The 14802-nt window shown below is 37.0% G+C and overlaps 1 protein-coding gene across 15 annotated transcripts in view; it reads right to left on the reverse strand.

The window, feature by feature from the left end:
- Positions 1-14802, reverse strand: part of ULK4 (unc-51 like kinase 4) — a 378927-nt gene that overhangs the window by 301054 nt on the left and 63071 nt on the right. For all 15 annotated transcript variants that reach the window (XR_005647494.1, XR_005647495.1, XM_039837390.1 and 12 more), the window contains exons 19-20: positions 11668-11751; positions 1371-1532 (exon numbers count right to left, since the gene is read on the reverse strand). Coding sequence is in view for 13 of the 15 variants with exons in the window: in XM_039837390.1 (XP_039693324.1) it covers positions 1371-1532; positions 11668-11751 (246 nt within the window). In the remaining 2 variants the exon portion in view is untranslated. The remainder of the gene's footprint in view (positions 1-1370; positions 1533-11667; positions 11752-14802) is intronic.

A 14802-nucleotide genomic window follows, 5' to 3' on the forward strand; every position in this document is an offset into this window, starting at 1 on the left:
AGAGGGAGATGCTATATAGCCTTTACTTAATGATATTCAGTGAGTAAGATTGTTAGCCCTTCATCTTCAAAATTACATAGGTAAATTTAAGAACATAAAATATCCATAAATATCCACAGGATTTAGCAACATGAAAGTCATCGGAGATCTTAGCAGATCAGTTTGAGTGACACTTTGAGGACAGATACCAGATTGAGTTGAAGAGGAAATGGGCCAGAAAAAAGCAATACTTTGTGGCAATGACTCTATATAAAGAAGTATGGCTATGAAGGGGGATATGCAGATGAGAAAGCTTTTGATATGTTTGTACATGTGCTTTATTTTTTTAATGGGGCAGAAAATGTCTGAATGCTGATTAGAAGGCTCTAGTAAACAAGGACAGGTTACAGATTTAGGAAAGAGCAAAAATAACCTTGAGTGAGGTTCCCAAGAAGGAAACAGGAAGATCTGGAGAAATATGAGAAGTTTGTGACAGGAGAAGGGATAATTCATCAATTATAACAGGAGGGAAAGAACTGAGAGAGGATAGGTGTGGCTGTAAATATGTCTATGGATATGGCAGACAGAAGTTAGAATAATTCCCAATGGATGTCTTCGTTTTTCTCTGGGAAGTATCGGGGGAAGTCATTTACTAAGGATGCAGGAGGAAAATGTGGGTTTGGAGATTTAAGGAAAGAGGTAAGCTATGAAACTGCCACAGTGAGAAGTGCAAGAATGGGCAGACGAGAGAAAAACAATGAGGTTCCCATAACATGCTGAGAATCCAAATGAGCTTGGTGACCAAAGAGTATTTAAACAAATCATGATAGGTTGTATTTGTTCAACAGACTATAAAACTGATACGGCCATGTGAACACATCTTCATACATGATCATCCTTTACACCAAAGTCATTATAACCATACGAGTAAAGTAGTAGATGACCAATCAAAATACAAAACCTGCAAAACCACTAAGGCCTGAACATTAAAATGAACTCGTCTGAACCACACGATAACCCATTTAGTATAAAATCTGAAACACGGCACTAACGAAACAGGAATAGTCAGGGAACACTAAAAATATACCAAACCAAACCCTGTACCCTAGCTACTGGCACAGTTTCCCACTATCACCTCCCATTAGTTTTTCAAAACATAATATCATGGTCTGGCAAGACCCTATTGGAATTTCCTGCAAGTCCCAAGGTTTTCCAGCCCCAGTATTGAAAAGTCTGCTTTAGGATAAAATCAGGTTATCGTTCTCACCATCTATTACTCTGAGATTTCTATTTCCTACTTATCTAATTAAATTTACTCTATTTCTGGCAGTTTTTACAAAGCTGGTGTTTAAATATATGCAAATATATCCCCCAAATACGCTCCATCTTACCGATATTGCTGTTATCCTCAGAGAATCAACAGTGGAATGTTTGAACAGGTACCATAAAACAGGTCCAATTTCTCCTGTAATAAAGCCTTGGGCCTGAGCAGAAAAGGTAGTGCAGACATTTTCAATAATCTTTGCTGCCATGTGATTCACAACACGTTCTTCCTAGAGAATGAGAGAACAAGGAGAATATTAAAAGGGTATTATTTAGTATGAGAAACATATACATGTTATTTTTTCATAACTACTACAAACGATACCAAGAGGATGCTATCTGCTTCTGGATGTGTTAGGTATTTTAGGAGGTGTGATCATTATTTCAAGCTACTATGAAATTATTCCCAATAATTATTTAATCGCTAAAACTAGCATAATTTTAATATATATTTAATAAAAAGGCTTAACTAATCTGAAAAATACACAATATAAAAATTGGAAGATAATTTTAAAGTCATAAAGAGCAGGCAAAACAATCCTAAGAAACCACTCAGGGCTGATAATAAAAGTGTACCAATTGGCCAAAGACCACCTAAATATGGGGCATCAAGGAAAATCCTATGAAAGGTATTGCCTCAGTGGTGTGATCAAATTAACCCCAAAGGCTGTTCTGGATTGTCCTAACAATGCTTAAAATCTAGCCTCAAAAAGGATCAAACTGTTTATAAGGAACTTAAAAAGTACTTAAAAGAATATAAAAACACTCCAGCACCCAACAATATGAAAATCACAATGTCTGAAATCCAATTAAATTTTACCGCACATGCAAAACAGGAAAATATGACTCATAAGAATAAGGAGAGTCAATCAATAAAAATGATAGATGACAGACTTAGATGTAAAATATGTCAAAATGGCTATTATAAATATAGTCCAAATACTCAAGAAGGAAGAGGAAAGCATAAGCACAATAAGAAAAGAAATACAAAGATATAAAAAGATATAAAATATTTTTTAAAAACATACCAAAGGCTGGGGATAAACAATACAACTTCCTATATGCAAAATACACTAAACTGCATTAACAGATTAGACTCTGCAGACTAAATTAATAGTAAACTTGAAGGCATACTGATAATCAATAAAAACTATCCAAAAAAAAAAAACCACGAAAAGAAATAAAATTTTTAAAAAATAGAACAGAGCATCAGTGAACTAGGGGACAACTTCAAATGACCTAATGTATGTGCAGTGAGAATCCCAAAAGAATATGTGCAGTGTGGGGTAGGGGCGGAAAAAAATACTTGTTTGAAGAAAATATTGGCAGAAACGTTTTCAAATTCATGAAAACTCTAGATCTAAGAAACTCAATGAACCCGCCCAGAAGAAACAAAGAAAAATCATACCAGGGCATATCATAATCAAACTGCTAAAACAAAGAGAGTAATAAAGAGAAATCTTTATAGCAGGTAGAATAAAAAGACCCATTATGTAGAGGGGAACAAAGGTAAGAATGACAGGAGACTTCTCATCAGAAACCAGTGCAAACCAGAAGACAGTAGAGCAATATCTTTAAAGTAGCAAAAGGAAAAAAAAAAGGTAACTATCAACATACAAATCCATACCCAAAAATTACACCTTTCAAAAAACAAAAGTAAAAGTAATAGGGAGAGGTTGGTAAAAAGTACAAACTTTCAGCTACAAGATGGAAACGGTCTGAGGATCTAATGTAAAGCATGGTGACTATAGTTGATAAGACAGAACTTAAATGTTCTGCAAAAAAAAAAAAAAAAAAAAGGTAAACACGTGGGGTGATTGACGTGTTAATTAACTCAATGGGGGAATTCCTTCCAAAATGTATATCAAATCTCAAATCATTACTTTGTACCCTTTAAATATCTTCCAATTTCATGTATCAGTTATACCATGATAACGCTGAAAACAAAACAAAACAAAAAACATGTTACGAATGAAATGTACAAGAATAGAAAGGCTAAAAAGGGAGTACCAGATGCACTGTGGTGTAAGGTTCTTATACATAATTCTTAAATAGTATATATGAATTAACATGTCATTATATACAGTAAATTCTGGTGTGAGGTTGTTATAAAGGTTCTTATATATTATATATGAATCTGTATATCATTATTTGAAGGTCAACTGTGATAAAGTAGAGATATATACTGTAAGGAAAGTACAATCCAATAAAGCAGATTAAATGGAATCACTGAAAAGGCAGGAAGAAATAAAAAACAAACAAATAGAATACAAATTGCAAGACTGCAGATTTAAACCCACCATTTCAACCATCACACTAAATATAAAGGTCTATACACACTAAATGAACAGCAGAGATTCTCAAATTAGATTTTTTTTAAAGCAAAATCAAATAGTACACAGTTTGCAAGAAATTCCCTTATATATAATTCACAGATAGGTAAAAAGTACAAGAATGAAAAAAGACAGACCATGCTAACATATCGAAAGAAAGCTAGAGTGAGTATGTTACTTTAAAAACCAAGATTTCAAAGCAAAGAATATCTCCAGGATAATGGTCATTTCACAGTGGTAAGAGTCATTCAACAAAAGGATATAACAATCCTAAATATTTATGCTCCTAGTAACAGAACTTCGAAATACCTGGAGCGAAAACTGATAAAATCAAGAGAATAGATAAATTCACAATTTTAGTTGGGGAATTCGATATACTTTCTCAATAACTGACAGAACAAGTAGCCAGAAAGTCAAGATAACACTATCAGCCCACTGTGATGTCTAACTCTACTCGACAAAAGTAGAAAGTACATTATTTCAAAGATCACATAAAATATTACCATGTTGGACTATAGTCTGAACCATAAAACAAATACGAGTCAACTCTACATTCACATAATAATTTGAGATGAATCACAGACTTAAATGTAAAAGCTAGAACCAAAAATCTTCTAGAAAAGATCATATAAAGAATAACTTAGCTATCCTCAAGTAGACAAAGCTTTCTTAGGCAGGAGGGCAAAAAAAAGGCACTAAGCATAAAAGAAAAATAATTGCTAAATTAAACTTCATTAAAATTTCTACTCACGATGACACCATTAAACCTCACAGTGTCTCACACTGAGGCAAAATATTTGCAATGCATACTCGCTAATTACCTAAGCATTTTATATGTTATATATCAATTAAAAATATTTTTAAATATGCTGAAGAATTATATGTATAATATAATCCCATGTTTGTTTAACAAAAATAAACATATAAATATATTAGTAAAGAAGGGCTTAGAAAGATATACAATACTCCGCTGCTAGTAATTACAACAGATGTGGCTTGCAGGGAAGGGATGACCATTAATTCTACTTTAGATATCTGCACATCATTTGTATCATTACGGTATATGTGCATTACTTTTCATGTATTTTTCATGAAAAAATATTTTTAAAGAAACAATGAAAAGACACTGAGTTATAGCTAGGTTCATGCCATGGTTTTATAGTCTACTAGCTCTACATCCTTGGGCATTTTCATCTCAGTGCTCCAGCTTCATCATCTATAAAAGAGAATAAAACACAAGGCACTTTGAAGATTAAATGAGACAACACACATGAATACTTCATCTAGGTCAGAAAAAGGAGTTAATTCTCAATGTGTTGGCTTTTCTTCCTATTATTATTATCATGCAGTATAGACTGGAAGGCTGCTGGAAAAGAAATTTTAAAGATACTTGAACTTCCTCAAACTTTGACACATTTCATTTCTAGAATGGAGGGAATGTTTCCTCTCCATTCCATTCCTGATGTTTCCTTCCTTGCAGCCAGAATCCATTAACGTAACACTTTTAACCTCTCTCTGTTCCTTTACTCAACACAACCCAAGGGGAACTAAAGTGCTCTGTTTAGTTGGCAAATTTGAAAAGAACAAACTGGGCACAAGCCCACCCAATAGAGCCATCTTCTCGTATCTCTCACCCTGTCTTACCTGCATAAGGACTCCACTTGGTCAGTGCAGCTATACCCAGGGTCCTAAGATTCCCTAATGTGGGGGTTCAAGATAAGGAAGCCTGTGTGCTCACTGACAGAAGCTATGTCCTCGACTCTGGCCCTCATTACATATACACTTGATATTTTTTGTCCCACATGCCTTGCTCTTTGTCTCATTTCTCACTAGGTTCTGAAACCTTTCTCCTGAATGTAGGTGGAGTGGGGGAAGATGCGGTCTTGCGGCGGGGTGGGAGGGGGACCCTCTCAAATACCTTACATGTGCTTTACATCGCAACTGTCAGTCAATTCCTAGAGGACTCATTCCTGGTAGTAGAAAATCACGACTATGTTAGCGTCTAGTTTAAAAAGAAGCCATGTGTCATCCTAGTGTTCTATAAACTCAGGGAGGCTGTCAGGCCAACTGGACTTGCTGCTACCCGAAATGAGCTATCCTGGTCCCTCTGGGATCACCTCTATGACACCACACAAGCACTAAGATCGGTGGTATTTTTCTGCTTAATTAACTCTTTGGAAGGGATAACTGGACTGAACCAATATCTGCCAAAGACTAATTTGAATCAAAGACCTATTTCGTCATATCATGAGGATAAAAGCTATGATGATTAGAAAATGATCCTATGAAAATAAGCCTATGGTAATCAGACTTTTAATGAAGAGTTGTACTGTGTTTTAATGGTGTTAAGTAGATCAAATGCATTACAGGCAGTCTTACAAAAAAGAAAGTTTGCTGCCAATATAATTATAATCTACATGCCTACTTTCCCAAAGTGGAATACCAAAATTAACATCTAAAATACTGACATTAACTATTTTCACATTTGTACATTTAGTAAAACCACGATCTTTCTTCTAAAGGCTTCAAGGTTCCTAAAGTTTATTTCGCATGGTTTATCATTTTAGTAACTCATGCAATCAAGAAAATAGGCTTTCTGTTTCCTCCAATATTGTGGGCTAGATTATCTGGACAATTCTATCCCTCAAAAAGCAACTAAAAATGCTAACTATATAATAAGAAAATAAATAAACCTTTTCTTAAAGCATCAATGAACTAGCGCCAAGTTCTTAGGCCAGTGACTGTGTAGGCAAGAACCCTGAGAGGTACCCAGAGCACTTAAGCTGATGTTTGTCCCAGCGGCATTTGTCCAACAAGGGGAACAAGAGGAATGAGGGGCCAGGGTGAGGGCCCATACACAGAGGAAGTCAAATGAAGACCCCCCCCCTCCGCCTTGCCCCAGTTGAAGCTAAAGCTCCCAGTGGCTACAACCTAGTATAATAGATGGGAGCAAGAAACACTGTTCCATTTCCCTGACTCCCTGTGATCAGAGGTGGGAGCTGAAGGTGTATTTTGAGGAGAGCTGACTGCAGGAGGAGAAGCACATGAGAAGCTAAAGGAGAAGCTACAGTTGCTCTGATGGCCGACTTCTTAAAAGCAACAGCTGCAGGCAGAAGACAGTGAAACAGTACCTTCAATTGCTAAAAGTACTATCAGCCTACAGTTGTATCCACGGAAAAAAATATATTCCAAAAACAACAGCAGTAGAGTAAGTTACTAAAAGAATAAGAGATGTTATCTTTCAAAAATAAGACGACATGAAGAAAAAAATACAAAGCAGATCGAACAGCACAAAATAAGATGGCAGCTATGAATGCAACCAAATCAACAATTATGTTTAAATGAACTAAATGCTACAGTTAGGGGAAAATGACTTTAAAACAGAATTTTTTTAAAAATACAGCAATATGAAGAGGCACATCAAAAACATAATTATTCGCTTAGAAAGGCTGAAAATAAGAGACTAGAAAAAGATATACTAGTCAGCTCTAACCTCGAGAAGGATGGTATAACTACATTAATATCAGACAGAACAGACTTTGGGCAAAAAGCATTAACGGTGATTTTTAAAGATCACAATATAGTGATAAAAATTTCAATAAACCAAAGGGAAAAAAATCTAAATTTTCTATACATCTAATAACTAATACTCAAAATACATAAAAACAAAATTTGACAAATGCAATCCTAACAAAGAAGGCAATTTAAACATATTAGTAGCTGATAAAAGAGACGGAAAACAATCGGCATAGATAGATTTGTATCTGTAACTACATGTCTATCAGTCTAAGGAGCTTGACCTAATGGGCAGGAAAAAACACCACCGCGGGTTCAGCATGAGACTACAGCTTCCTCTCCCAAAGTGCATTCGACAACGTGCTACAGGATAAGGCAGGTCTGTGGCCAAAGAACTTCAAAAATGCTGCATACAGTATCTCCCCAAGCAGAGTCATAACTGAAAGATTAAAAAACACTAAAAACAAACCAAACTGTTCAATCTTGTTCAACCCAGTGTGACCCAATATATTTGACTAGAAAACCCCTTATTCATATAACACTTATAACTATCCCATGGCAAAGCTAGTTTTCCATGCACAAGAAACAAAAAATATATATAATTTAAAGCTAAAATTGTCTTCTAAGAAGTCTGCATATCAAATTAAAATGAAGTAAAATTTCTATACTGCTTTATTCCCAATGCAGAGATTAGAGGGAGAAAATGAGCAGTGTACATCAGAGTTAACAGCCCACATTCAATGAGGCACACTACTAAGTTTTGAAACCAAGGGGAAAAAAATCTCAATAAGTTAGGCAAAATAACATGTCAATATATTTAAAAACAACAGAAGTAACACATCAATGTGAATGTACTGAATGCCATAGAACTGTATAATTAATGGTTAAAATGGCAAGTTTTCTGTTACATATATTTTACCCCAATTTTTTTTAAAACACCAAGAAAAATAGGACAGACAACATTCTTGACAATAAGGTAATGCAACCTTGTTATTTTAACGAGATAAAAAAGAGGCAATTAAACGCCACCCGCCTGCAAAAACCACCTCATAAACAACCCTGGATCAAGGAAAAATTTTAAACTAGAACTGGGGACTATTATAAAATAACAACGATGGAAACACTACACGTCAAAGCTAATGGGATACAGCTAATGCTAGATCGAGAGGAAAATTAATCGTCTTAAATGTCATAGTGTCTACACGAGATAGAAAACAAATCAAATGAAGCTACAAAACAATAAAAGGCTGGCATACAAAACAAGGGAGAACGAAAATTCCCCTTTCCCAATAAATGGAGACAGGGCAGTGTCTTAATCACCTCTACCTTTCCCGTGCCCGGCCAGTACAAAACACGTTTCATAAGTGCTCGCTGTGAAGAATGCGGCCTGCATCTGAGGGTTAACATAAGCAATAAACTGAATGCATTTAGCTGTCATCAAGAATTCAGGGGTACTTCAATCAGTTGTCTTATTCCAGTATTTTTTTAAAGAAATCAGTGTATCATTCTCCTATTGTTAGTCTCTTCATTGAGTATGCCTTCCATTTCCTACTAATACTAACAAATTCTCCCAAACTTTATTTATAGACATCTTCTTAATCAACATCCAAAGGTGAATTTGAAAAGTTGGCTCTAAAAATTAAATACAAGTAAAAAGGAACAAAAATGGTTAAGAACTTCTTGAAAAAAAAAATTACATTAGTAGGGGAAAATTCTCCATATAGTAAAAAAAAAAAAAAAAAAATTATTTAAAAATAAAGATGGTTAATTTAGATAGTATGGCAGAGAGATAAATAATAGGCCAACAGAACCAAATAGGGTCCAGGAAAAAAACACATATACTAATATGACAGGTGACACTGCAGAGCAGCAGGGAGAAGATGAACTTTTCATTAAATGATGCTGGGATAACTAATTACTTATATTTATTTTTAAAAATAAAACTGTACCCATATATAGCACCACACATACACACACACACACACGCACACACGTGCATGCACGCACATGCACAAAACAATTACTAATAAAGTTCTAAATAGAAAAAGGAAAAAGAAAACTTTTAGAATAAAATGTAATAGACCATCTTGATGTTGGAGTAGATAAACTTAATATAAAAACACACAAATCAAAGAGGAATAGATTGATAAATTTAGCTACGATAAAATTAAAAACTTCTGCTTATCAACAGACACTATAGAGAGAATAAAAAGCCCAATCACAAATTAGAAAGTATCTATGACACATATAAGCAATAAAAGGTTAATATCCAGAACTCATACAAATTCCTATGGATAGCATTTTATGACATCTGTAATTTTTTTTTCAAACAGTTCAGAAAATAAACAAATGAATGAATAATAAATACACATATACATGGATATTACAACAAAGCAAAGTAAGAGATATGCTAAAAACTGTTGAATCTAGATAATAAAAATAAAGGTGATCATTATAGTTTTCATTTTTTTCCTAATATCAGAAACATTTTATAACTGTTTATAGCTGAGGGTGGTGTACAGAAATCCTACACAGTAATGGAAAAAACTGGTTTTCTAAAGAGGAAACCTCAAAAACCATAATAAACAGAAAAGGATAGTCATCCTTTTTAGTTGTCAGAAAAATGCACATTAGTACTATTATGAGAAATCATTTAATGACATGAGATTGACCAAACTTTTGATAGACAAATGTTCAAGAAGATGTGGTTTAACGGGTACTCTGACAACCTGCAGGTGAGAATATAAACTGTGAGAATGTGAGCTTTTACTCATATATATATTTCATATACTCTTCTGTATATGACATATTTCACAAGGGAAATACCTACACTCAGAAATACTAATCAGTGCTGGGAAAAAGTTTTCTACATGGAAAAAACTTTTTAATTGTTGAAGATAAAAGACTTAAAAATTACTTACCTTCGACTGTCCTGAATACATTAGACTTATACACTAAAGAATTGCTACAATTATTTTTGTAAAAATAGGAATCTTTTTTAGGGGGACTAATCACCCCCTAATTTATCTGTATTATAGGGACACTGTTAGTGTACATGCTGCCCAAACACACAAGTAACTGCATTTCAAATATACAACATAAAATTTTCATAACTTACACAGGTCTGGATCCTACTCCTTCTTTATTAAAAATATACAAGACTTGCCACATATCCCAAGGTAAAAAAGACAAGTACGTTATTAAAATATAAAATATCATTATTTTAGAATTATTAACAATAATTTAATAATTCACATGGATATCAAACATTATTCTTCATATTATATACGCAATGAAAAATATGGGAGGGGTAGAGAGAAGATATCTAATAAAGAAAAAACCTTCATGGACTAGAATTAATCTTTTACTAGACATTAATCTAAGTTTTAAAAATTAAAGATATAAAGTTTTAAAAATGTCTTTTACGCTGTTAAAAAAATTCCTAGAAGATTTCTTTCTCCTTTGAGTTCCTGCATTTTGTTCTTTTGCATTTATTTACTTGACACATTCCACTTTATATTTTTATCTTATCTCCCGCAATAGATAGGATCTGAGTATGGAGAGAAATGTCACCTTCTTCATCTGTGAGCCCTCAAGAGTGCCTAGCTTGAGTCCTTGAATGATAAACCCATGAGTGTCTTTAGCCTATAGATAAACATGACTTGATTCTGGTATTACTGATAAAGTACAATGTACTGGCTTCATTCATATCCCATAATGACAAGTGACTAAGTATAAACCCTACAGGCTAGAAAGTGTTCAAACTTCATTTCAGGATCACTGGGGGAAAACCTTGCAGGGTATTTTACCCTTGGAACATTATTCCATTACCGGGTAGTAATGAACTCAAAAGGAAGATGTTTATTGTGACATTTTTTTCATTCCTTAAAGAATGTTTTTAGCCTATGGCTTTGCCTTGGGTGAAACAATGTCAAATAGTTTAAAGCAAACAGAAAATGCCAACTTTTCAGTAGGTTAATCCTTTCTGTAGTTTCACATAGGAGCTACATATATAAGCCGGTCAGTTGGCCGGCTGGCTGGTTTTTAGCCAGCTGTGACTAAATTGAAAAATCACATCACATACTAAATACTACTTAATATTAAAATCAATGGATACTAGTGGAAGCTTCCCTGTTTCTGAACCGCAGATTAGCAACCTGACAAGATAACCATGGGGGCGTTCGAGGCTCACAGAAAACTCTCTGCATTAACCTTGCTTACCAAACTGGTACATCGATAACTTTCAAAGGCAGAGGAGAACTAAGAATGTTATTAAAAGCTATTTATGTGGTTTATATTTACTACCGTCTTTTTAAAAGTGAATGAGAACGCTGGTGCATTTTTACACCTGCTCCACCTCAGGTCACTTGCTGCGGGTGGCTTGTCGGGATTATTTAAATTCAGGAGCAATGCCTGGTTGACAGGCTCCTGCACTGCTGCAGGCTACAATCCTCACTCAGCGCCTGAAGGTTATTACAATTGCGGGAGCCTACAGAGCACAACAGAGAAGCCTTACCCCTTCCCGAAGGCACCTCATTAGCACTGTGTACGCGGCCAATGGAACAGCCCAGCATTCTCTAGGGTTCTTTTTTCTTTCTTCCTAAAATGAAGTGGAAGGAAAGACAGTGAAGCTAACAGCACAAAAGATATTAACCCGTTCAAGAAAAAGGCACAGTTTCAAATGCACAAACTATCTAAAACTTCCTAACATTCTATGTAAAGCACTATTCCCTCCCTGATGATTAGTCTGATTAGGGGTCTTCTACTGCATTGTACATATACGCATATCTATTTTTCGTAATGTTTTATATGACGTTGATAAGATCCCCTCATCGGAAGCTAGATCAAGAGAAGCGAGAAATGACAGTATGATCTGGCTAATAGAGAAACCACTCTACTGATAAATGTAGATGATAATACAGATAAATACTCCCATCTAAATGATATCACATTATCTGGAATGATTGAAAGCACAGAACACGCGGTTTGAGTACTATCTCAGGATAATCCATAAGCACAAGTAAAAAGCAGTAAGTACGTTACCTAGTAGGACAATGTGCCAAATAAAAATAAGCAATTAAATTAGGGGGTACACTGATTTTAATGACATTAGCAATAATTCTCCCACAGAAGAACCATATTAGAGTAATCATCACAAGAGCCCTCCCGCAACACAGCAAATCACAAAATGATCAGGTATCACAGAGAAAAGTAAAAAAAAAAAAAAAAAATTATTTAAAAGCAGAAGAAGGTAGGTTCTGTTTAGAGAAAAAAATTTCTTTGACATTGTCCAAATGTTAAAACTAGTACCTTACGGATCCAAATATATTTGACACCTATGATGAGAACTGTGACCCATTAAAACTGTACGAGTCACAGGATTCCACATATGATAATAATCTAGACATTATCATCCCAAGCTGCTGTAGCTTGAAAATCACTAATTCGGCACCCAATTTAACCTCCAAACACAACTTTCTCCCCCTCCATCTCATTCACTGAAATCGTCCGGCAGGACCTTTCTTTAGCATCACGGGCCTCCAGATCCTCCTTCTCCCAGACCACACCCCTTTTCTTCCTCCCTCAGTCTGTCTCCTTCCCTCCCTCCCAGCCACTAAGGTTCCCCAATCTGTCATCTAACCACTCCCGCCAAAAACCTGAACAATCTCTCCCCCGGGCATTCCCTTCCCCTAACTCCAACCTTCAAAGGAGCCTCCAAGGCCTGCGCTCAGGCAGCCAGGCTCGTGGAGAGATGCCGCCAAGAACACAGAGTCCATGGACTCAGACTCAGGATCAGGAAGCCCAGGGACCCTCAGCATTGCTCTCCAGACCTACTATTTCTCTCTCCAACCAATCTCCTCTCCAAAAGGTCGATTTCAAACCTGTGACGCTCACACTTCACCTACTTTCCTCCTTCACAGAGATCGTGGAAGTCAATAGAAAAGGACCAACTTACCTTCACCTGAAGCCGTCTGCTACCTATTCCCAGTGGCTGTACCAGGAGAGGCTCCTCCAGCCCCTCCCCATGAGGCCAGAATCCCACTCCCATCCCACCTTCTTCTGGGTCATTAGGTTACGAACTATTCCTCACTGCTCCTAAATTTTCAGTGTCCTGTCTCCACTGGCCCCCGTTTCCACTGGAACAGGCTCGCTGTCTCCCACTCTTCAGCCCTCTGCCCCCCACCCCTTTTCACAGCCATCTCACTTCACTCTGACCTTGTCAGTTACCCCACCTCTCACAAAATCCTCGACGTGCTCCAATTTGACCTCCTCTGTCTGCCTCGCTCCAGGTAAAGTGCATAAATACGAAGAACAGCTCTTGCTGAGTTACCAGTGACTTTCATGTCACTCGACCCCACGGGCTCTTTCCAGGGCTTTTTCTTGAACCATGAGTTATATTCAGCTCCGATGACGTTCTCGTCCCTGAAACAGGCTCTTCTCTCCTAATTTTGTTCCTATGTCGCTTACTCTCACTTAGGTTCTCAGACGCCTCTCTTACCATCCTCCAATCTATTCTTCATATGTAAACCAGATAATCGCTTTGGCATTTAAATGAGATGACATCATTACCCTTCTTTAAAGCCTTTGTGACTTCCCCTGGCTCTTAGGATCAAGAGGAAGACATGGGACTTGGCCGAGAGCCCTTCATGACCATGCCCCTGCCAGTCTCTCCAGCCCTGCCTCCTCACTCACTTCCCTCTTGTCCTACTGACCTTGGTGCAGTTCATGCATGAAAAAAGCACCTACTATGTGCCAGGAACTCTTCTACACAATGGCCACATGGCCATGAACAAGACAGGTTAATTTTCTGCTTGAATAGTGCTTAGTAGGGACAGAGATTTAAAAAGAAGTAAACAAAACAAATAAGTCAAGACAGTGATGAGCGGTACAAAGAAAACCACGTCGGGGTAAGGGCTTAGAGGAAGACTGTGCGCAGGGAAAGACCCTCTGAAGGGATCCATTTGAACAGAGAGAACATCTTGGGGGTGCACTGCAAGCAGGAGGACCAGCGGTGCAGAGGAGTGGAGGCAGGAGCATGGCACGGGGGTTCGAGGAGCTGTGAGGAGGTCGGTGTGGCTGGAAGCAGCACGTGAGGCGGGGGGCAGTGAGGGCTGAGGTCATACAGGCTCTGAGTAGGCAGCCCGCACGCCAAGAAGGCAACTGGAGGGCTCTGTGACAGTGAGCAAGACGAGGAATGCTGGAGAGCTCAGAGGAGTAACACTGCCGTCTCTCCTGCGTTTTTAACGGGCTCACTCTGCCTGACGTCTGGAAAAGACTTTTACAGACACAAGAGCGAAGCAAGGAGATCATCTGGGAGTTTTCACAACACATCAGATGAGAGATGATTATACCGGGACTCACGGTGGGAGGCATCCTTGACAAAAGTAAGAAAAAAATACATAAACTATAACTGTATCGCCTCGTAACATCCTCTGCAAAAGCACACTCTGCTTGTCTGTCCTCCAGCTTGTAACCTTGGGGTCTTACCAGAGCATCAATAGGACAGAGCTTAGCTCTCAATATTAGATACAGTAATGTTATCACTTCAGGTCAGCCTTACTAGGTCAGCACTGACTTGAGATTTTAAGGTTTACATTCATTCGAAGTGACAGTTCCACAAAAGCCCTCATCTCATGAAGTTACTGATTTT

The sequence above is a fragment of the Pteropus medius genome, unplaced genomic scaffold, assembly GCF_902729225.1.
Source record: "Pteropus medius unplaced genomic scaffold, Ma_sr-lr_union100, whole genome shotgun sequence".
Classification (NCBI taxonomy): domain Eukaryota; kingdom Metazoa; phylum Chordata; class Mammalia; order Chiroptera; family Pteropodidae; genus Pteropus; species Pteropus medius.